The 24,923-nt window shown below is 38.5% G+C and overlaps 1 protein-coding gene across 3 annotated transcripts in view; it reads left to right on the plus strand.

Annotated features, from left to right (window-relative positions):
* MYO16 (myosin XVI) overlaps nucleotides 1-24,923 on the plus strand; it is a 702,327-nt gene that overhangs the window by 214,569 nt on the left and 462,835 nt on the right. For all 3 annotated transcript variants that reach the window (XM_025364355.1, XM_025364354.1, XM_025364353.1), the window contains exons 3-4: nucleotides 4,094-4,164; nucleotides 18,803-18,946. In XM_025364355.1, the coding sequence (XP_025220140.1) occupies nucleotides 4,094-4,164; nucleotides 18,803-18,946 (215 nt within the window). The remainder of the gene's footprint in view (nucleotides 1-4,093; nucleotides 4,165-18,802; nucleotides 18,947-24,923) is intronic.

Raw genomic sequence — 24,923 nt, forward strand, 5'->3', positions numbered from 1 at the left:
GCAGGGCTTGTAACAGGAACAGAATTGAGAACCCAGGTATGCTTAGTTTTATCTTCCTTTCCTCTGTTGATGTTAAATGTAACACCTTTGTGAATATAAGAGCCACTGTAGTGGAGATTGTGTGAGAGTAGGTATAGATTGCTATGCAGTCACATGTCCACCCTAGCTAATGGGGTCTCCAAAGACTTTACAGATAAATGGTTGCAATACAGTGTCTAGAAACACAAAATAAATACTGACAACCAGGTGGACTATTATGTTTGGTTATCATTGGTGATGGTAGGAACCAGCTGCGTAGTCTATTAAAGCCACTTAGCAAATTTTATGATGTATTTTAGTCCATTTTTTACCCCAATAGCTGAAAATTTGGAGAATGAATGTTTCTTTTTAAATATCAAATCATGCCCCCCCGCCCCACCGCCCACAGGCATCTCGACGGAGTTCTGCTGCAGCTTGATGATGAAGCCACAAATATACAATAAATGCTGAATCCGTTCCAAGCGGCAACACTATAAAAGGAAGCATGCGCTTCGTTATTCTATTTGGTCCCCAGATGGCTGTTTTCCTTAGGCTGTTTCCTTGCAGATTTTGTCATAACAGAAAGACTCAGAGTGGTGCTGCCGTTTCACTTGACTGGCCGCTCCAATCACGTTATTACAAGGTTGCTATGAACCCATACCTTTTTGGATAAAGTATTTTAACAGAAATTTGAGTAATTTCCCACACAATTAGTAATTCTGAGACCACTACAATGGATCTTGATCCTGGCTGTGATTCTGAAGTTCTGCTCTCTGATTCTGGGGTTAAGGGCACGATCACGAGTCCTGTGGCTGCACTTGAGTTCTGGTTCCATCATGTATCTATGGTTTCAGGGAACCACGTAATATAACAGAGCCTCAGCTTCCTTATTAGTAAAAGAAAGAGTGACAATTCTAGTGTCCGTATTATAGAGAATTAAAGTAATTCTTACACGTAAGGTACTTAGTACAGGGTTACACCAAAAATGTTCTACATGTGTTGGTTTCATAATTTTCTTCTCAAAATTGTTATAAACTAATTATTATACAAATGATGTTTTCTTCATTATATCTTCATATTTAGATCCCTTACAATTCCAGTTTTTAACCCTTAGCAGAGTCATAGAATTTAGCTCACACTACTATATGTATATGCAAAGAATAACCTATTTCTTATTTGGCCAGTAGTTGATTTTGTCTTATTCTTGAGTCCTTCCTCATGGTAATGGTGGGCAAGCCAGTTAATATTGAGTTTGTGGTTCTAACGTGGTTCCATCTTGATCATGCAAACAGCCCTCTCAAAAAAACTGTCCTATCTAGGACAAACAAAACACAGATTGCCCTTTTCTCACTAGGATGATGCCTGGCTGGATGGAGGAAGAAGCTTATCTTCCTCACATGTTTCCCAGTGATGAGAAGGACCTTCAGAGAGCTTGAGTGTAGCCCTGCTCTCATTCCCGGGCATTCCTGGGCAGTGTTCTTTATGAGTTTCATGATTGACCACTTTAGTGATCTGGAGCTCTCCCTTGCCAGCTCATGAGAGCCAACTGTTAAAATTCCAGGAATTTTATGAGTTGGTTGTGAAAGAGTTAAATAATACCTATAGTAAAAATTAACTGACATGAACTTACAATGCAGCAGATGGTATTTAAAGCAAAGGTAATAAAGATTCACTTTCTCCATGCTCAGCATTCTCCTTTGCTGTGTATATTTCCCCCTTTGTTCCACTTTTGTTTGATAAATTATACACTCAACCTCCAGGATAATATGCTAAATTTGCCTCACGTATATTCTGCATTTAAATTCAACATTTAGTAACCAGAAAGTTTGGAAAACATTCAGAATAGATCTTAAAGTATGGATTCTATGATATATTATTATGGGGTTTTATTACACATAGTCATTCCAGTCATTTATTGATCCTTACGAAGTGCCTGGAGCATGCTACATATGTTGTCTCATTTAATTCTCACAATATCCCCATGAAGTGAGTACGACTGTCCATTGTTTTACTGACAAAAAACTGAGACATAAAGTTCAGTAGCTTTCCAGGTCTCAGGCTGGAACCTGTGTAACTCCAAACCCAAAGAATATGGATCACTGATTTCTATTATGTATGATTCACTGTGTGTCTGCATAATGGACTCTGCATAAAAATCCGATTGCATTTTGCTAATATTATAACATGATACAATCTACTTCACACTGTCTTTGTAGTGAGATCACGTTTGTGCTATCTCTTTGCAGAATATAAAAAAATCAATATTAGTTAATTCATGATGGATAATTTCATTTGCTAAAAGGATAAATACTAGAGTAAAAGTGCTGTCTATCATCTGAGGAAACCATTGGCAAATGTATGAAATGAACTTTCCATTATCATGAAAGGGATTTTAAACATTAAGAGTAATGAGTACATGAGGTTGCAAGAGGTGGCTTCATATATATATATATATATATATATATATATAGAGAGAGAGAGAGAGAGAGAGAGAGAGAGAGAGACAGAAAAAGGGTGGGAGGAAGAGCATCTCCATACCATGTAACAGGACCATTCTTGGAAATACAGTGAAGAACAAGAGGAAAATGGCCTTGGCCTCCTCGACTTTTCTTGTAACAGCAGAGAAAGAAGATAACCCAGCTGGCAAATGAATACAACATGAGCTGTCAGGTTACAGCTGATCCTACAAGTTTGCCACCTTTGAGAATGTTTTTGTAACACACTACTCAATGTGAGCAGATTCTAGGTTATGAAAATAATTAAATCCTTGACTGCAGAAAGAACATCATCAAAGGAAAGTCCCTTGGCAATGAATAGATGTGAACATGCGTCTATTTAGGAACTTCTTCCTGGATGTGCTCCAAGGGTGCGCTGATGTAAGGAAAGCGTGGCCGGGGCACACGGGGCAGGGCAGGCTGACCTGGCTCACAGGTGGAGGCCTGTCTCCCTCATCATACCCACTGCACCCACCGTCAAAGAGCTCAACCTTCCTGGAGAGGAGGCTTCGCATAGTCATGATGTCTGCCAAGACTCATGTTGCCTTCTGTGATACGCAGTTAGATTTGGGGAAGAGAGTCAGAGACTAGACATTGGAACACATAAAAGAATTGGAGTGCCATAGGAAAGATGGCCCCTTCAGGCAACATTTCACTTTACAGATAAAGTTAATTGGGAAGACAGTATGCCTCAGTGAGGTATGAGTTTGAACCTGAGCCATTTTGTACAGTTCTGTGTAATAATGAAATAAAAGAGTAACTGTTGCTTTAATTTTGTGTGTGTGGAAAATGCATTCATGGTATTTTATTAAAAGTATGATATTGCTATTAGTAGTGGAAACCATTATAGTGCGTTGGGGATTGAAGAACCTTTCTGTGGGGCTGGTCTTATAGCTTCATTTTAAGTAGCAGAGAATGGAACACAATCAATCAATCTCTTAATAGTCTGTGGCATTCTGTGTACTAATGAATTCACCTTTGCTGTTCAAATGGAAATACAGGTCACCTTTCAACTGTGAATTTATTCTAGTAATTGGTATATAGTTTGATCCATTTGACTTAACTAATTTGGATATATGTGGCTTTGTTCTGAAGCGCTTTGTGAGAATGGTGGAAACATTGCCAAGGGCTCATGGCACCAGTGGAAGGTTAATGTTAAAAAGGAAGCTTTTATTGCTTTAAGCCAATGGGCCTTAATGAATTAAAAATAAAAATAAAAATTCAGTGACCTAATGCCCATGTGAACCTAATGAAGTGATTTCTTTCATTTTGCTTTTTGTTCTACAATGGATGCATACACCAGACACTTTGAAACAGTAAACTTTAAAAAATCTGTTTCACTTTCTCATTAATTTGCATGGTTGTAATAGGAAATTACGTCGCCCAACCATGGAATAAGTTTGAAGATGACGAGAAACACCACCGATCATCATGTAAAATAGGGTCAGATGGCACAGAAGCTGTCTTTGTTGGTGTTCACAGCTGTTTGCGTTTTAGATGTTAATGAAAGGCTACACATTTGGTTCCACACGTGGAAGAAGGACGCTCTGTAACTCCATTCTCCTCTCTGTTGTTTTCAGTGCTTCGGCTCCTAAAGGAGGGGGCAGACCCCCACACCCTCGTCTCCTCGGGAGGGTCCCTGCTCCATCTGGTAAGAACCGGCACAATCAGTGCCAGTGCATGGGGACACCCGGGGGAGAATACATTACAGGTTCCAACCCAGGAACGAAATGCACATCTCACGGACGATGATCAGAAGGAGGATGTGTTTCTAATTAACAGGCTCGGATAATCTGCTGCAATTATTGTTAATTACTGTATTGAAGTTTGTAAGTAATCTTTCATCAATGAAGTTAGAATTTCTGCCCTAAAGAAATCACTTTTAAAAACTAATAGCCTTCGAAATAAGTTAAATAATATTGTATCAGTTATACAGTATTAGGCAATCATCCTTTCTTTTTTCCCACAAGTTGTCCTTATTCCTCTAATGAAATTTTACTATATTTTGCTCATGATCCAGCTCATAGAAATGCAAATACAGCCTGCCCTGTAGTATTTTAGAAACAAAGAAGGGGGTAAGTGAATAAAAAAGTAACTACATTTAAAAATATTATATTATAAATAACTACATTTAAAATATCATATTAGGTCATGTGCAAGAAATTTTTGCTGGTTCTGTTAGGGGCCAAAATAAAGTAAAAGTCAATAAGTATTCGATTTGGTGGTCTTTACAACTAATTTAAAGATAGGAACTTAATTTTGAAAAATATAAATTAACGTAAGATATCAGTCTAATTTATGACTGTCTTTCAACACAAAAAATAATGTTGTATTTCTTCACACTATAGCAAACTGTAGTAGAGGGGGTCACGCCCTTAACTTCCAGAAGCTTCTTAACATCACATAAATTTTCAACCTTGATTGCACCTGGGAATCACATGGGTGTTATTAAAATACTGACACCTGACTCCCAACCCGAGTTGAACTCACAAAGATTCTTACTTCTTTTTTCTGGGATGTAGCTTGACCAGTGGGAGTTGTTAAGACTTCCCAGGTGATTCTAATTTATGGCCAACGTTGGGGAAAAACTGCACGAAAGAGAAACTGGTGTATACCAAAGGCTCAAGAGATCTGGAATGCAAGTTATTACATAGTCAGCAGAACAGAAAAAGAACAGAGAATATTGTGATAGAAGACAGTTTGCCAAAGAACATAGGCGCTTTCTCTCTAGCATTGGAAATAGATACAAAGAGAGATTTCCAGGTAACCTTTTCCTTCTCTGGAATGTTTTGGTTATGAAATGTCTCTGTTTTACACTCAGATACTTATATGACTTCCATGATATTTTCAAGGAGTCGTACCTCATTAGTCCCTAGATCCTAGGTTTTATTTTAAGCAATCCTACTAGGCCCATTCTGCTAAGAGTCTTCTGTAGATCAGTATTCTCTTCATGGCAAATATCATAAGCCTGTTTTTTGTTTGTTTGTTTGTTTGTTTGTTTTTGTTGTTGTTGAGACGGAGTCTCGCTCTGTCCCCCAGGCTGGAGTGCAGCGGTGCCATCTCCTCTCACTGCAAACTCCGCCTCCCGGGTTTATGCCATTCTCCTGCCTCAGCCTCCTGGGTAGCTGGGACTACAGGCGCCCGCCACCACGCCCGGCTAATTTTTTGTATTTTTAGTAGAGATGGGGTTTCACCGTGTTAGCCAGGATGGTCTCAATCTCCTGACCTCATGATCTGCCTGCTTTGGCCTCTCAAAGTGCTGGGATTACAAGCGTGAGCCACCGCGCCCGGCCCATCAGCCTGTTTTTCAGAAGGTCTAGTTATCAGCATGTTTGCACGTCCCAGTAGAAGACAGACCTCTTCCGTGAACAAATCAGTGCAAGTCATTGTTGCTGTTACTAGGAAAGTGTTATTTCTGTGTATTTATGTGTGAGAGAGAAAGAGGAAGGAAAGGAGAAGGAAGAGGAGAGGGAAGGGAAACACAAGGGGCACAGGGGACAGCGAGAGACTGTCACTTCTTCACGTGTGTGTATATATATAGAGAGAGATTAGATTGATATGTTAATTTTGATATTTTTCAAAATTAAGTTCCTATCTTTAAATTAATTGTGAAGACCACCAAATCAAATACCTGTTGTCTTTTACTTTATGTTTGTCCCTAACAGATATAGATAGATAGGTAGGTAGATAGGTAGGTAGATAGATAGATAGAGATAGAGATAGAGATATATAGTATCTGACTTTGAATGAACACATGCATCTCTATGCTCCCAATCAACAAATTAGCAGTTGCTTTCTTGACCTTTGAAATGAAGCCACACCACCACCATCTCTCATCCCCTCGGCAGCTGCCAGCCAGTTTTAAACCGCCATCTCTCTTTTCTGGATAAACAGCTTTCTCACTCTTCTCCCAGGTTCCATCTTTGCCTACACTGTCCTGTTTCCCATTCACAGCCAGGTCACGTCACTTCTGCATCTGAAATGCTCCAACAACTTTCCTTCTCTCATAAGTAAAAGCCAAAGTCCTGCTTATGACCACACCATGATCTGTCTCAAGCCCCAGCTCACAGCCATTGCATCTTCTCCAGTCACTTTCCCTCTGTGCTCTGCTCTGCTGACACCAGCCGTCCTGCTGCTCATTCAGCACCGGCCCATGCTCCTGCTTCGTGTGCTCTTGCCGGGTTTCCACATGGTACAAGCCTCCCAGATGTACACGGTTCGCTTGCTGACTTGCTGTGGGTCTCTGCTCAACGTGATCTAAAGGAGCAGCCCTCCCTGGCTTGCCCTGTGGGGTTCAGTAACTCACCGCTGATGCCTCACAAGCAACTCCACTTCCATCCCTTTATCTTGTTCTTTCCCATCTTTTATAGCACACTTGTCACCAAACCCATCACAGGTTCAGATGAGTCTTTTCTATTTCCTAGAATGTGAGCGCCATCAGAGACAGGACTTGTCCTATTTTCGTGAATATTATAATGCCCAGGAGAGTGCCTGATACTCAGAGATGCTCAGTAGCTTTGTTAAGGAGATAAGCTAATTAATTAATGTTACTACTTCATTAATATCTGACACTGTGATAGATATTGGGGTGAAAAGATGCAAAATGCATATACTGTGTGCATCTGAGGGAGACAGAAAAAGAAACCGCTGATTGCAGCGGACTGAAGAGGGATACGCAGATGACAGTGAAGGAGGCAAACAATGGGGCCACTCGGCTGCTTCTGGGCATCAGTTACAAAGGCTTTTCTCACTCTCCTGGTCTGGCTTAATAACCCTTTGTCCAAGCTCTCATAACATACACTCCTTGCTTCTCTGTAGATATTGCCACAATGGAGTATAATTAATGGAATATGTGGCTTTTTCTCTCTGCTAGACTGAAATCTCAGAAACCGTGACTGTCTTGGATACTTTTCTTAGCATGTGATGCATAGTGAATACTTGTCCAAGGTCTCATAATGTACCCTCCTTGCTTCTCCATAGATCTTGTCACAATGGATTCTAATTAATGGAATATGTGGCTTTTTCTCTCGGCTAGACTGAAATCTCAAAAACTGTGGCTGTCTTGTATACTTTTCTGTTCTTAGCATGTGATGCATAGTGAATACTCAATACATAGTCAGTGAATGAATGAATGAGCTCTAAGGATATAAGGCGTGATGCATAGTGAATACTCAATACATAGTCAATGAATGAATGAATGAGCTCTAAGGATATGAGGCGTGATGCATAGTGAATACTCAATACATAGTCAATGAATGAATGAATGAGCTGTAAGGATATAAGGGTCTCTTTGGGTGAAGACCTAGTTAACAGTGTACAGAGTATACTCTAAGCCTGGGTAACAGAGTATAAAGATTCAGAAATGGTAGCATTTGAAGGAAAAAGAAATGAGAAGATTAAACTGATGAGGGAGATGGAAAGCACTTTATTAACTCCCAACCCAGTGCAAAAATATTGTATTTTTATATTGTTATATAAAGGTTGTGAGACTAGGACAAAGTGGAAGATGAATCTGGAGGACGGATAAGGAAACCTCGTGGCAGCTGAAGGAGGGGGCGCTTAGTGCTGAAGTCTCCTTTTCCTGGGGTTACCAAGTAAATAAAAACAAATGAAAAATTGCAGGTTGCTGGAGAGATGAAATTACAGGGTTTCAAAATGTCTTAAGTACTGAAAAAGGCAATTTAGCGATCTGAAATGTCAAGCGTGAGAATCTGTGCTGTTTGCCTCACCTTTTGGGCGTCCCACGTTATGGAGCCTGAAGCTTCATCAGCACGGAGCTCTAATTATAGATGATCAGGGACTTTGCGGGAAAGGCAGAATGCGTTTGTGGAGCATCAGGAATCAGCTGCAGAAATTACTGCGTTGTGTTGTTTAACTCAATTGTTGTTAAAAGTGGATATTTGAGAAACATATTTTAATATTTTTGGCCATATAACATCTTTAGTTTCTTCTTTTTCATAAAATTTCAACAAATACATCTGAATTAATCTTTTTACCTCATCCTCTATTGAATCATGTCTGTGTTAAACCTATGGCAGGTATCAGGTACTCTGACAGAAGGGGATTAATTGCAAAAAGTAACAAGGTCTGTATCCCAGGCATTTGGTCTCATGAGGACAGTATAGACGAAACCTTACATTTAACTCTTTGCAAAAAAAAAAAAATTATGTTTATGAAGTAAAAAACAGTATTACATAGGCTTTGCTAAAATGTCTGGAGTTTTGTTATTACCTTTATTCAATGAGCAATTGAGAAGGAGCTCCCGATGGTAACTGAACCCTCAGTCTCAGACTATAGCCAAGTTTGGATGAAATATATTAGCAATAAGAAATATTCTTTCTTTGATCAAGTTAATTCTAGATATAGGAATTTAAACAGTAGAATTCATGTAGCTGTTAAAAATATTGAGCCGGCCGGGCGCGGTGACTCACGCCTGTAATCCTAACACTTTGGGAGGCTGAGGCGGGTGGATCACGAGGTCAGGAGATCGAGACCATCCTGGCTAACAAGGTGAAACCCCGTCTCTACTAAAAATACAAAAAAATTAGCTGGGTGTGGTGGTGGGTGCCTGTAGTCCCAGCTACTCGGGAGGCTGAAGCAGGAGAATGGTGTGAACCCGGGAGGTGGAGCTTGCAGTGAGCTGAGAAATCGCGCCACTGCACTCCAGCCTGGGCAACAGAGCGAGACTCCATCTCAAAAGAAAAAATATATATATATTGAGCCATAATGTATCTGAAACTATGTCCAAAACATATTATACATGTCCAAAGCAGGTTACAGAATAGTGCGTATAGCACAATCGGATGTATGAGAGAGAGAGAGAGAGAATCCTTTTAATAGCCAATGGAGGATCTTGAAGACCAGATAAGCAATTTTCAACAGTGACTCAGGTTGGGTAAAGGGGACAAGGTCTTTTAATTTTTTTCTGTTTCCTTTTACAAATGACTTGAACATTTTACATAAGAAACATGCATGTTTCATATAATAAAACTAACATAAAACTAGTTAAGACTGTTTTTATTCGAATTTTAAATTTTGAATAATTTAATAATTTTGCTACTCAAACAAGAAAATGTGCTGCTCAAAACCGAGCTGCTTTTTATGCTTCACCATCAGTTTCTCTAAAGGCTTGGATGCTATAGGAAGCAGAGATAATTAGCAACTTACTACATAGAGGTGGTTCAACTGCCTAATTTTCAAACTCTAGCAGAAAATAATGTATTTTACAGAGGCAGAATATCAGGATTCCAGAGAAAATGCCTAGAGAAGTATCTTATTTTTAAAAACTATATAGTGTTAAAGAACAAAAAGAGTTGGTGTGTGGAAGGTGCCCACCAGTGACCCCGCCCACCCACCTGGACACTGGCCATTGAACTCCAAGCCCCTTTTCTGCTTTCCTAGAAGAAAAAGGGCAAGAGCTACAAGGGCAGACTCTAGCAAGAACATCGTTCACAGCAGAAGACAATGTCCCCTCTGCACAGGGCGTTTTCCACACGGGGCCCCCACTCCACATCCTCCAAGGACCTCACAGGGGCTGTTCCTGCATGTTCCTTGGAGGATGTGGAGTGGGGGCCCCATGGAGGATGCAGCAGCAGAAAGCAGGAGGCAGGTGAGGGGCAGGGAAGAGAGCGGGCACAGCCAGGCGAGTTGGGTGATTCTGACATCTGAGGGTGAGTGGTGCAGGGTGCTGCCTGGCCCTGGCAAACAGGCAATGGAGGGGCCACGGACTGTGAACAAGAGACTCTTCACATAACCCCAGGGGTGCAATTCAAGATTCAAAATTCTGGCTGGATGTGGCTTTTTCAAATTCAATGTCTTTTGGGTCCTTGAGAACCATCACATTCATAATTGGAAAGTCCCTAGTTCAGAATTTTAGATCATTAGTGAAATCTCCAGCTACATCTTGGATGAGAATAATAACCTTGACCTGCCTGCGGGCGTATTTTTATCATGACTCCCTGCATGCTTGACTTAGAGGGCAAAAGGGCAACAGAAGAGCACGTTGTGATGATGCTTTAAATGCTACCAGAAACCCAGTGGATGAGTTTTCCATTTTTTAGGAATACACACAAGCCTGATTTGCTCCACATCAAACGATCAAAGAAAGGCCCCAGTGAAATTAGTAGCTAGATTTTGTGTTTTGTTTTTATATCTTTGTAATAAGGATCCCAAATTATTAAGAATCAGAACTCTTTCCTGGCAGGGTGAAGGCAGATAACAAGGCATTTTTCATAGACTTCTGATAGAATTGTAACTCCCCTAAGGAAACTTGCAGAAATCCACCTTCAAAGCCACTGGTAACAAAATCTTTCCTAGAGAAACTAGAGGTTTCTAGCGAGAAAGGGTTTCCTTACTTATCAGCCTGAAACTCACCTACTTAGAAAGTCCTTCCTTAAGCAATCTTAATAATTTATATTACTCTCTAGATGTACCAAACTGCTAATAATTCCACAAATGGCTGTTTCCATTCCTCCTCGATATCGCTCAGGCTGTTTCTTACTCTGGCGAGCTCTACTGAGACAGGCCAGCAGCTCACCACTGTCCCCTCTCAGCTTTCTGCCTGCGTCATCCCCCAATTGTAGGTTGTTCTTCCAGAGGTGAGGTCTTGTTTATAATATCAGCCCTCTGGCTTAGCACAGCTCTGGGTGCATAGTAGTTCTTCAGTGAAAATATAGGTTTAACTAACAGATATATGAATGTCTCACCCCAGGCTGCCTCCACTTGTTAAATGCCTCCTGATCCTTCAAGACTAGCTCCTGTGTTCCCATATCCAATTATCCAATTCCTATCAGGCTGTTTGGTACCTTCTGCTGTGACTGCATAGAATGCTGTGCATACCCTTTATCACAAACCTCACACTATCAAACAGCACTATTTCTTAAGAGTAGTTACTGTGTAATTCACCTTTATATATACCTTGCCAAGTGCAGCTGGAATATCATGTTGCCTAATAAAATCTAGAGAATTTAAAATACAGCAAACCAGTGCTGCTAATGAAGGAGATGGGTTTATACTCACTTAACAGGAAAACAGGTTTTTAGGATTTTCAAATTTCTGGATGTGGTTCGGTGTTTAGAGTCCGGTTCCATTGGCTGGAAGCCGTGGCTCTCTGCAGTACAAATAGAAATAATAAATATAATTCAACTCACCGCATTCTGCGTAGTTTATCTATGGTGAGATAACCTGGAATATAATATTTGCCAGAGGGAAGATCATGAAAAGCAAAAATAAGTATGTTCAAGATGACACTACAGTGAATATGATCCTTCAGTGTGATGTAGTGGCAGAGAAGTGGACGTGAGTTTGCACAGATGCAAGCACAGGCTAAAAGGGCCGGTCTGCGGCATTGCTGTTGAATAAAAACGAGTGTATGGAAGTTCCAGAATGATGTTAGATTTTGAGAAATTGCAAAAAAAAAATTAAATTTGTTTTGCTACTGATATAAATTTATCTCTTTTGTCCCCCACTTTTCTTCTCTGTCACTGTTTCTGACTTTATAGAAATGTTCTTTGAACTACTGAGAACTCTTAAACATAGAACAAAAACATGGACTACATCTCATTCAAATTGTGCACCTCACATCGCTGCTTCCTCCTCCATAGCTACTACAAGTTCAGAGCTTTTTTTTTTTTTTTTTAATATACTTGTAGAACTGTGCTTGGCACATGACATTCACGAAGACAACCCTGGATCAAACTGGATGCTTTCTTAATAGTTCTTTCTCTAGTCTCCTCTATATCATGACTGCTCCGTAACCACTACAGAGAAGAGAAGGGGAAGCTCTCATTGTGAAACATGTAGACTTGTGAAAACTCATGTTAAAATAGATCCAACCCTCATTTTAAAAATTGGTGAAAGATAACTCTTATGTATGAACCACAGAATTTGATGTGAACCTTCAGACTGGATGTGTGATTTGTAAATATTTGTAATAATTTTCTGATTTACTGAGTGATAGATTTCAGGGTCATTCATGATATGTTCATTAGCCAATCAGAAGGGCCAGAATCCAGAAACCACCCCTTACACCAAGACAGAAAACACACACACACACATACACACACACACACACACACACATATTTTAAGTTCAAAGTTCCCTTTTCTTGTCATTTGGTTCCTATGATTTTCAGTACTTTCAGATGAATCGGCAATGTGAATTGTGTTGAGTTTGTATATTAAGACATATTACCTTTGTTTAGAAAGTTACAAATGAGTGAAGGAGTGTAGTACAAGAGAAGTTGTGAACTGCTAATGCAGTGTTGAAAGGATTTGTTGACATGTTCTAACCACACAGTCAAAGGCTTGGACAGCCTTTGAGGAAGGACTTGCTCTCCCATCACCTTGCTCTCTCAGTTTGTCTTAGGAGGCAGAATGAGATGTTTTAGTCACGGATTGGGATGCCAGAATGTAATATTTCAGAGTGAAACCAGTCTTGCTAAATGACAAACCAGAAGGGTGGATAAAGTTTGGTGGAGTCCAGGAGGGATGACATTTTGGGGTTCTTATGTGGAATAACTGGTATTGTTAATGCTTCCTCTGTTGATGGTGTTCTAAGTGGAAAGAAGACTGTCATCATGGTCCCCAAGTCTTCCATGACAGAGAGGAGTGACCAGGTTGGGAGAAGAGGTAGTACATAAGGATGGGGTAAATCTTAGAAAGAAGCACATCAATGTAAGCATCCAGTGATTCCAGAAGAATCAATGATAAGCTCAGAAGATATCCAAACTTTTTAGTGCTCTGTGGAAGAATAAGTTTCCCTACACTGGACAAGGCTGCAGGAGAGATGCTGTTTTCAGGGAGACTGACTTCCATTTAGGTTCTCTGGACATTTCCAGAAGTGGAAATTGAGCTGGGTTCCCATCATTCCGTGGAGGGGAGTAATCTGTGGCCATGCAGGAATCTAGGAGCTTAGTTGATTAAAGGGCTTGGTAATTCAGGGCAGGCATCACCGGTAGGTTACCCATATAGTCACACAGGGCCTTCTTTTTAGAAGGGTACCAAGCTTGGTATGCTTGGTTTCACCCTCTGTTATCACTGTCTTGAAATTGTCAATAATTTTAAAACTAGAAGCCGCGGATTTTCATTTTGCACTGGGTCCCACCTTAGCTAGCTCTTCTTGGCATTTCGAGTGGTAAATGAAGGTGACAGCAGGAGCTTAGGGACCTGGCTCCAGGCTGCAGGTGGAGGACCTGGTGGTGTTGGAGTTCTGCTGGGCATAATAGAATGTGGGTTCAGTCACTTTCTTGGTGCCATAAAGTGTCACCGGAAAGTGACTGATGTAAGGAAGAGCAACCTGAGTTGGGAGGAAGATTTCCTGACTTGAAGAAAATTCTTTCTAGGGAAATAGATTTACTACATAACAATATTATAAGAATGTTGTTACAGGAATGTTCCACCATCATACTCTTTTCAGACAAGAGTGACTAGAAGGTATTTATTGCTGTCAAATTATTATTCATAATCCTCTGAAATGTGATTCCCAAAATTATATCACTTGAGAGGGGCTGATACCACTTTCAACGCTGGATCTAATTAACTCTGTTTGATGAAACACAGTGAAAATCCAAGCTGCAGGTATCTGAATATAAATGTAGATTCCTGAGATGCAGGTCAAGGATATCTTGACAGGCGCAGAAGGAGGAGGTCACATCTTTATTGATTATATGCTGAGCTATCACAAAGCTAAAGAGAGTAGAAAAGGAATTACTTGCATATGAATTTTCTAAAATGAACTGGATTGGGGCCTCACGTTCTAACATCAATTTATTGAACTTTCCTACTGTGCCACTCACCTTCTGTGTCCTTGCACCCAAACCTGAAGCTCCAGGGGATAGGGCCTCAGTTCATACGGTCAGGACACTGAGTCTAGTGACCATTTTATTGGTACACATCACCAAGAACATCAGATACAGAAAGACCTTAGTTCAAAACCAAAATTATTCTGTAAGAATTCACATTTGTCATTGCACCCATTGCTTACTTGAATCCTAATAATGATGTCTGCTAATACATTCCTCCATACTCTTCAGGGACCTCACACCATGCTTGTTTGCTGTGGTGGTTGTACACTCTTGACACAACCTGATAATAGAGGACGGTATGAGTATTCAGTTAGTGTATCATGATTGTGAACCATAATTTGAACACCCATTTGTTTGGTGAAGTGAGAGATTAAATATTTTGCCTAATCTTTGAAGCTGTTTTTTGGTTTCTTTTTACATACTGAATTTTGAGAGTTCTTTGTATATTCATGATAAATGTCTTTTAACAGATGGGTGTTTTGTGGATATTTTTTCTTAGATTATGGCTTGTCTTTTTATATACTGAGAAGTATTTTCTGAGGAATAGAGGATTTTTATTTTAATTAAATTCAGTTTGCTAATATTTCCCTGATAGGCTGCATTTTTAGTCATCACTAAGATTTTCTGTTATGTTCTTTTTAGAACTTTTGTAACTTTTGGTTTTACATTTTTTGCAATTTTACATTATGAGTAATATTTGAATATAGGGCAAAATGTAGGTCAAAAGGATTTTTATACATGTGTGTATTCAATTATTTCAGTATAGTCGACTGAAAGAACATTCTTTCTTCACTGAATTGCCCTTGCCACTTTCTTAAAAATTAGTTGTCTATACATGAATTGATCTATTTCTAAATTCTCTGTTGTGTTCATTGATTAATTTGATTTTACACCAACACCACACTGCTTTGATTGCTATAACTTCATAATGAGGCTTGAAATTAGGTAGTTTTAGTTCATGAACTTTGGGTTCCACCACACTAAAGTTTTTTGGGGCAATTTTAGGTCCTTTGCATTAACTTATGAATTTTAGATTCAGCTTTTCAATATCTACCAAAAAACCCATCTGGAATTATGACACATTTGGATTAAATCTCCAGATCAATCTGGGAAGGACTGGTTTCTTACAATATTGTATCTGCTGACCTAAGAACACACTATAAATTTCCATTTATTTAGGTTTTAAAAAAATTTATCTCACTAATGTTTTGTTGATTTTGGTGTGCAGGTCTTACTGATATTTTGTCAGATTTATCCCTAAGTATTTCAATATCCTTAAGGCTATTTTAATTTAAAAATTATTTTTCAAAGGCTTACCACTAACATATAGGAATATCTTTGTTTTGTTGTATAGTGATCTTCCGTCTTTCAACTTTGCTAACTTAATTATTGGTTCTAATAACTTTGCATATTCCATTATATTTTCTACACAGACGATCATGTCATATGTGAATAATGACAGTTTTAATTATTTCTTTTCAATCTAGATGAATGTATTTGCTTATTCCTTCCTTTTTGCCATGGCTGGAACTGCCAGTGGAATGTTGAAGGGAAGTGGTAAAAGTGAACATGCTTGTTGTCATCTTGGTTTCAGTGCGAAGTGTGGAGGGTTTCTTGGAGACAATTATTAGCTCTTGCTTTGTTATCCAGTCTAATACTCCCTGCCTTTTGTGTCATTTAGAATATGTACACTTATTTATATGGTTACTTACATGTTTAGGTTGAAATCTACCACCTTCCTTTTTTTTTTGGTACGTGTCCCATTTGTTTCTCTCTCCTCTTTTTCTGCCTTCTTTAGGTTTGAGTATTTTTCGTGAATCAGTTTTATCTCTTTTGTGGTATTATGCACTGTGCATGTTATTTTCATGTTGCTTTAGTATTTTTAGGATACATCTTTGACTTAACCCTCTCTCGTTTCAAGTGGCATCCTATCCATTCACATGTAGCATAAAAACATTCCTTACAATATTATGTTTTCATTTCTCCCCTTCCAGCCTTTGTTTTGTTGCTGTAATGTATTTTAATCTGTATATATTATAAACCTCATACTCTGTCATGATTTTTAAACAATTATATTTTAAATAGACTAAATGAAAAAATATATATAACTCACACAGTCACAATTCTCAGTGTTCTTCGTTCTGATATAATCTTTTAAAAAGATATCCCACAGATCACTGATGCTCTGCCATTTTTAAAAAATCATTTTTCTTTCCTTGTCATACTTTGTTTAATTTATGTTACTGCTAAAAGAAAGAATACAAGGAAATATCAAATTATTACAAACTGTGATTTGTAAATCTTTTCAAAAATCTTTTCTTCTGAAATATCTAGTCTGCTGTTCATCCCATCTCAGCCATTAAAGGTCTCATCTCTGAAAGTTAAATTTGAGTCTTTTTAATATCTTTTGTGTATGTACTTAACATCTTCAATAGATCCCCTCACTTTTTGAACATAGAGAATATAGTTATAAATATGATTTTAACACCCAATTTGCTCATTCCAACAGGTGTACCTGTTCACTGTGGATCCTATTTTCCTGCTGTTTTTGTATACTTGGCAATTTTTTTGTTGGATTCTAGACACAGTAAATTTTGCCTTGTTGGGTATTCAGTATTTTTGTAAATAATCTTGAACTCTTTGGGGGCTACTAAATTATTAGGAAACAATTTCATCTCTTCAGGGCCTGAATTTGAAATTTTTTAGTTGGGAACAGAGCAGCATTTAGTTTAGGACTCATATTTCCCTCCACTGAAGCAAAACACATCTAGTAGTCTACCCAGTGCCCCGTCAGTTACGCAGTTTTCAGTATGGTTGGCAGGAACAGGCACCATTTATTGTAATTTATGAGCCCTGAGTTCTCTTTCTTTTCAGGCAGTTCTTTGCCTGACCTTGGGCAGTTTCCTAGAGTGCATGTGCTGATCATTATTCAGCTGAGCACTTGAGGGAGGCATTCTTTAGAACTTTAAAGTTTTTCTCTGTGCAGCTTTGTCCTCTCTGCTACTCTGCTCTGCGAAATGTAACCACCCTGGTCTCTTAAGACATTTCAAGAGCCAGCCTTGGTCAGGCTGGGTTCTTCTCCCTGTGCTGTAGCTTGGGAACTCTCTCAAGGTAGGAGGCTGGAACGGTAGTAGGGCTTATCTTGTTTGCTGCCCATCATTCAGAGGTCATATATTTTGTTTTTCTTTTTTAGTTGATTCAAGCAGGAAGGTACATCTGGTCCCTGTTACAGGGAAGCAAAAATTCTACAATGATTTGTTTTTAATGGTACTATCCAGTGAATTGGTGGGTAAATTTGTGTGACAGTGCTTCCAGTGGGATACTGATCGGCATTCCTTTGGGGTGGAAAATCTGTTCTATGCATATACATCACAGAAAAAGTGTGTATCTCATAACCCAGAAATTTTGCTGACCTATTTAATAATAAGTTCTTAAAAACTAATTGTACTGATATGCATTTGGCATTAATGTAACTTGTAGATGTAAATATGAAAAATACTCATAAGGCCGGGTGTGGTGGCTCTCACCTGTAATCCCAGCACTTTGGGAGGCCAAGGCAGGGGGATCACAAGGTCAAGAGATTGAGACCATCCTGGCCAACATGGTAAAACCCTATCTCTACTAAAAATACAAAAATTAGCTGGGCGTGGTAGCATGCTTCTGTAGTCCCAGCTACTCAGGAGGCTGAGGCAGGAGAATTACTTGAACCTGGGAGGTGGAGGTTGCAGTGAGCCAAGATCACGCCACTGCACTCCAGCCTGGTGACAAAGCAAGACTCTTGTCTCAAAAAAAAAAAAAGAAGAAAAATAAAAATACTCATAAAAGGACTAGATGATTTGAAGAGGTCAATGCAAATAAATATGTGGGACTTTTCAAAAATTAGAAATTCAAGTTCATAAAGGCAGAACATCAAAGTACAGGACTCATTTAAGCACAGTTGCATAGATTGTACACCCGTGATGCCAGCCCTGACTTACACATACAATATTTATGTGAGTTTGAACTATAGATAGTAAATTAAGTTGCTTGATGGTTTGATTTAGTAAATTATTGAACATATATAAAATGCAACAGTATAAAATCATAAAAATTCATTTTACGAGACTCTTTAATTTCAACTGTTAACTTTTACAGTATGACATGCTATGAAATGTGACTAGGGTGAAGGCTACAGATGGGAATGTTGAGGAATTAAGTTGCATGGATTCTAAAGGGCCTTGTCTATCTTGGATGCAATTAAATAGTTACACTTTATTCTTTTGGCAGTGACAAACTATGCATGTTTTAGAGTAGAAGGGTACTGTGATCAACTCTGTACTTTTAGGAAGATAATTATTATAATTCAAGTTTTATAAAAAAAAAAAAATCCTATTTACAAACTCCCAAAATTGACATTGAGTTTTTTTTTTTTTAATCTGTGGGCATTTGGAATAAGCCATATCACGGTTTGTAATAATTTGATATTTCCTTGTATTCTTTCTTTTAGTGTGCTCGGTATGATAATGCCTTCATTGCAGAAATTCTGATTGACAGAGGAGTCAACGTGAACCACCAGGATGAAGATTTCTGGACGCCCATGCACATTGCCTGTGCATGCGATAACCCTGATATTGTCCTGCTTCTTGTATTAGTAAGTAAAGCAATTCAGTTTACCATTTGAAGATCTGATGGCATGTAAAAGGCTATATATTTAACTAATGATATTTTACAATATTTAATATTTTGGTTGAGAAAAAAATCTGCATATGTTATCATGTATCCCCCTAGAACACAAGATAATTATAGACTAAGGTTGCGGGTCATATAGTTTATAAAACAAATTGTGCAGATACTATGCCAAATGCAACTTCTCTTGCCTTTCCTTGGGGATTATATGCCTTGATACAAGTCAGTTTCAACTAAAATGGTTTGATAATTTTGTTTTTCAATTCATTCTCATTTTTAAATTTTTAGCCAAAGAGGCATAACATTATAAGGAGATATGGTTTATATTGAATCTTTTTTTTTCTTGGTTACATCTAGTAAAGAAGTGTCTACAATGTTTGTTTACATGAAAACGAGAACTTTAAATATGAAAAGCATTGGAGTTTGTTGTTTTGGTTGTTATTTTCAGTTAATCTTACATCCAGACATTGATCCTCACACATGCTTTATTTTGGAATAGTAATCTCTAGAAAGTATTTCAAGAAACTATTTACAATTTTTAGAAAATACACTGGAATATATGAGTAAGAATGATTTGCTTTTATTTATTTAAAAAATTAACTTCTTAATGGCTTGCTATTATGCACCTGGAATTCACATTTTTTTATGTAAGCTCAAGATTTTACACAAAAGCAAACTGATGCTCAAATATATTAAACAACTTGCCCTAAGCCAAAAGCAAATGATAGTTAAGAACTCAAGTTCATTGTCAGAAGTCCATTTTTTGTCACTGAGCCATGCTACCAATATTAGTTTCCTGTGCCTGCCATACCATTAAGACATAGTTGATGGCTGTACACAAACACAGTTGTAGAGGTTAGAAGTCTGAAGTCAAGGTGTGGACAGGGCCATGCTCCTGCTGTAGGCCCTAGTGATGAAACTTTTCTTGGTGCTTCCTAGTTATGGTGACCCCTGCAGTCCCTGATGTTGCTTAGATTATAGCAGCATCACTCCTGTCTCTGCCTCCATCAGCACATGACTTTCTTCTGTGTCACTGTATCCATATCTCTCATGTTTTCCTTTCAGAAGACACCAGTCATAGGATTTAGGGCCTACCCTCAGGCAAATGGCCTCATTTAACTTGATTACATCTCCAAAGACCTTATTCCCCAATAAGTTCACATCTACAGTACTAGGGAGCATAGCTTTTGGTGGAAAACATTTTAAATATACCATACTGCTCCTCTTCCCCCCTTTTTAAAATTATGAATGAAAATATTTTGGGATTAAAGGCTGTGAATAGGGACTGTCTTAATCTTGTATGAGGTTTAATTTTGTCTCGTTTTCTCTGATTTGTCCTTCAAGAATATGTATACTTCCTTTTTTTCAGTAGAAACATATGTCACTAAAAATGTATGTCTTTCAAATTCTGGAAGATGGAGGGTATATTAATAAGGAAAGGCAAAGGAAATAAAAGATTATTTAGCTTGAAATATAAACTTTTAGAGGGCTAGTACTCTACATAAAAAGGCATGAAAAGCTGCCTGACTCATTTATAAAACAAGATTTGGGTTTTGTAGATACAGAGCCTAAGAGGCACTAAACTGTCAGTTCACCATAAAGGCCACAGGATTTCCCCAGAATTGTGAAAAGCTATAAAATATAGCACAGAAAGGAACCAAGTCACCTTTCAAGTAATACTGTAACATGATCAAGTTTAGAAACCTTTAGAATGCTGACAACTCATAGAGTACTCACTTGGGTTATTTAAGGAGGAACTAAGTTCATAGTACTTGTCTGATACATTTTTTGATAGTTTAGCTAGCTGCTTTAATTATAAGAGAATGAGATAGAAAAGTTTGATTCATGGCTTTTGCAGTTTTTCTATGTTCTCATTTGTTTTTTTCTAAATACTAGTTTTAAGAATCAGTAATTTTTTCCAAAGCCCATCCTTATTTCTTTTCTCTAATTATTATTAATTACATTAAGCCGTGCCAAAAAACCTCTTTCTTCTGCATGCAAAATGGCCATACTTATTCTTACAAATGAATATTCATGTGGTTGTGCTTAAAATGTTAAAATCCTTCTTCCATTTCCTCAATGCAAATGTCTGGACACAGGCTTCAGTTTCTTGAGTTCAGACAGGTTTGTGAGATCTCAGTTTCACTGCCAGCCAGGATTCCCTTCCTCCATTCTGAATGTAGCAGTTTCTTATTTCTAATGGGAAAGAGCAAGAAGATCTGCCTTCTTTCTGTAATCTCTACTGAGTCTAGAGCTTGGTATCTCACATGATACTCACAATTAAATATTGCAGGAACAGCCCTGAGTTGATGAACCAAATTATGACAAAAAAAGAAAAGAGTTAGATCTGAGTTACATTTCAAGCAAAATAGCTCATAAAATAACAGTGTAGTGACTCAGGTGCAATATCTATAACTACATGAAATGACTCCCCTTCGGCATCTAGGAGACTGGTATCACAGATAGCATATGATAAGGTTTGGCTGTGTCCCCACTCCAATCTCATCTTGAATTGTAGTTCCCATAATCCCCACACGTCATGGGAGGGGCCCGGTGGGAGGTAACTAAATCATGGACATGGTTTCCCCCATGCTATTCTCGTGATAGTAAGTTCTCATGAGATCCTGTGGTTTTATAAGGGGCTTTCTCCTTCACTGGGCTCTCATTATTTCTCCTGCTGCTCTATGAAGAGGTGCCTTCCGCCATGATTATAAGTTTCCTGAGGCCTCCCCAGCCATGTGGAACTGTAAGTTAAACCTCTTTTCTTTATAAATTACCCAGTCTCGGGTGTTTCTTCATAGCAGCGTGAGAACAGACCAATACAGCATAATTGTCAGAACTAGCATTTATAGTCTAGAGGTAGCAAAACACTTAGACCATCCTGAGCACAAGAAGGAGGCATGTTTACAACCAGAGCTAGGACTGGGGCAGGTCGCCAGGACTGGTATCTGGGATAACAACATAATTATAAGAATAAATTAGACATACTGGCAAGTTACTCAGACCTTTCCTGTGACTCCTTGTGTAACTGAGGTAATAGACATTAGCCTTCTTCATGTTGAGGCTAAGCAGCATCTTCCAAAGGAAATTTGATTTAAAAATGGCACCAATCCTGGTCTCCTAAATGAATGTTTAGAAAAAGGGGAACAATTTGGAGAAGTGTTATATTATTGTCCTAACTAGGAATACCCTCACGTCATTTTCTGACTCAGTGCTAAGTTCATTAGGATGTGGAGAGTTCTAGACACTCCTTCTCTGTACTTTTATTTTATCTTCCTATTCTTTGATATGTGCCCACACTTACTGTTAAGATTACCATTACATTATCTGTGTTCCTTGATATTTCATCCCATTATGAATATTGTATTTGTTTAAGTAATGACTTATTTTTCTCTTTGTTCTTATGAGATACAGTTTCTGTAACTCCTATTTGTTCCCATGGCAACAACTCAATCGCAGTAATGACCAGTTGCCTTTAAAATAAACATCTCTTCTGCCTGGAACAATTTGATGTATATTCAGTAATTCTTTATCTAACTAACACCAGCTTCAGGTTGGGCATTTAATAAATAATTAGCTTCTAGCAAGTCACAGAAGTAGCGCATGCATGCATTATTATCTGTTAAAACAGTGCCTAGCACTTGATAGATGCTTAGTGTATGCTTGAATATCATCTCGCAAGCTAAGTATATGAATCAACAAATGAATGAATGAAAGCAGGCCAGTTTTTGGAATTCAGCCTGAAAAATATTGACAATATTAACTCATATGTAATAAAAGCTGTCGTATAACCACATCCATCCTTTTACAATATTCTAGACTTCTTTACCTCACATGTTCTACACTTGTATTACAAGTGCTTGCTTTAGCACACAAATTATCTCAATATCTGATGAGTTTGCTTTTCCTTACCAAACAGAATTGAGGGAGAAAAAAACTAGTTGTATTTCATGGATGATCATAGAGTTAATCTATAATTTTCAAATTATTAGCAATATTTTTATGGCTCAGCAGTGCCCTGTTTCTCACAATGTAGAATAATCCAACGTAATATACAAAGGAATATATCTGTTAGTTGCCCTCATTCAATGACTTCTACTAACCGATCATCATCTTCATTCACTTAACTAATAAATATGAGTGATCACCAATTATGTATGAACATAAGGCCTGCCCTAAGGGAAATTACAGCTTGTTTATTCATTCCTTCATTTACTAAATATTTATTGAATGACTGTTATGTTTTAGATGCTGCACGGTGAATGAGAAGATATTTTATACTCTACAGTAGTGGTGAAAACAAACAATGCAATTAATCAAATGAACCCCTGGGAAATTTGCTTAATGGATTAAGCCAATCTGAGTAGCTGTATTCATACCATGTTACAGCCAGCCTAAGTATCCATCCACAGAAGCAATTTACTCTAAATAAATGTTGATAAAATATGTTGTCACAAAAATTCTAATTACTGTAAAAATACATTCCTGCCAATAACCTCAAAAGAGAAATGTATTTTACTTGCCAGATGAAATGCTATTGTCCAGTGTTGAAGGCTGCATGCTCCATCTTCTTTCCATTTTCCAGAGCTAGATGATGGACCAGAGAGACTGCGCAGCACTGATTCATGTATTAAATCTGTGGTGGCCGTCTGTGTGTGCTCAAGGGAGTCAGCAGTGAGCACAGGCAGGAAAAGCCCTGCCTTTTAGAGCTTACGTTCTATTAAGGAAAAGCAGATGAAACACATAAATGACTAAAATTTATAGTATATCAACTAGTAAGAGGTTTTGGAAAGGTCAGGAAGAAAGGAACAGAGTATTAAGGATGGCTTCATGAAAAAGGTGACGTATGAGCCGGGAGCTATGTTGATACGTGGGTGCAAGTGTGCTGGCCACAGGGGATGGTACATAGAAAGCTATGTGGCAGGGTCTATGTGTTGGAGGGACAGCAAGGAGATCAGCACAGCTGCAGTGAAGTGACAGGGGGTCGGGGGATAGATGAACTCAGAAGGGCAGGGTGAGGTCAAGCCTTTGCAAGGACTTGAGAGTCTATTTTTACCCTAGGTGATTAGGGAAGCCTTGGGGAGAAGGAGGTGAGGAAAGCAGTGATGTGATGGCTTAGGTTTAAGAGGATCACATTTGCTGCTCTGTTGAAATTCTACAACTGAGAAGAACAGGGAACATTTAGGTATCTATTGACCAGACTACAAGTGGTGGAGGTGGCAAGGAGTGGTTGACATCTGGATATACAGGATTTTGAAGGCAGAGTTGTCCATATTTTGTGTGACTGGATTTAGTGTGGAGAGAAAGAATGGGAGTCACAGATGACTTCCACTTTTTTGGCCTGAAACCTGGAAAGTTGACATCGTAATTTTTGTTTGCTGAGATAGAGAAGGTTAGAATAGAGGGAATGGCAGAAGACTGGGTTTAAAAATGAATGAAAGATATATTCAAGCCACATTGTTCAAGTTATCCAGGAAGTCATCTATAAAAATAATTTTATTGATGTGTGAGATGATTTATTGTGAGTTGCTAAGGAGAGACATGTGAGTGTGTGTGGAAAGGGGGCATCGTCTACTTAACAGCACTAGAACAGTGCTACTTGAATTGAGCCACAAATGTGTTTTGTTTTGGAGGAGGCTTAGCTACTGTGAACGAAAACTCTAGCAGATACTGACAATTAACTTTTATGTAGCCCTCCCTATGCAGCAGGCATTTTTCGCATGCTTTACAGTTAGTAACTTCCTTGATTATCACAGAATTCTATTACGAAGGTGTCAGCGTTTTCTGCTTTATGTAGCTGAGGCTACTGATTCAGAAACGAGGCAAATCTACATGCTGAAGGCCAGATAGTATTAGTCATAGAGGCAAGATTTGATCCCATAAAGGCCAGCGTCAGAACTTGGACCCCTGACCACTCTGATCTGGTGCTATATTGCTTATAA

The sequence above is a fragment of the Theropithecus gelada genome, chromosome 17 (assembly GCF_003255815.1).
Source record: "Theropithecus gelada isolate Dixy chromosome 17, Tgel_1.0, whole genome shotgun sequence".
NCBI lineage: Eukaryota > Metazoa > Chordata > Mammalia > Primates > Cercopithecidae > Theropithecus > Theropithecus gelada.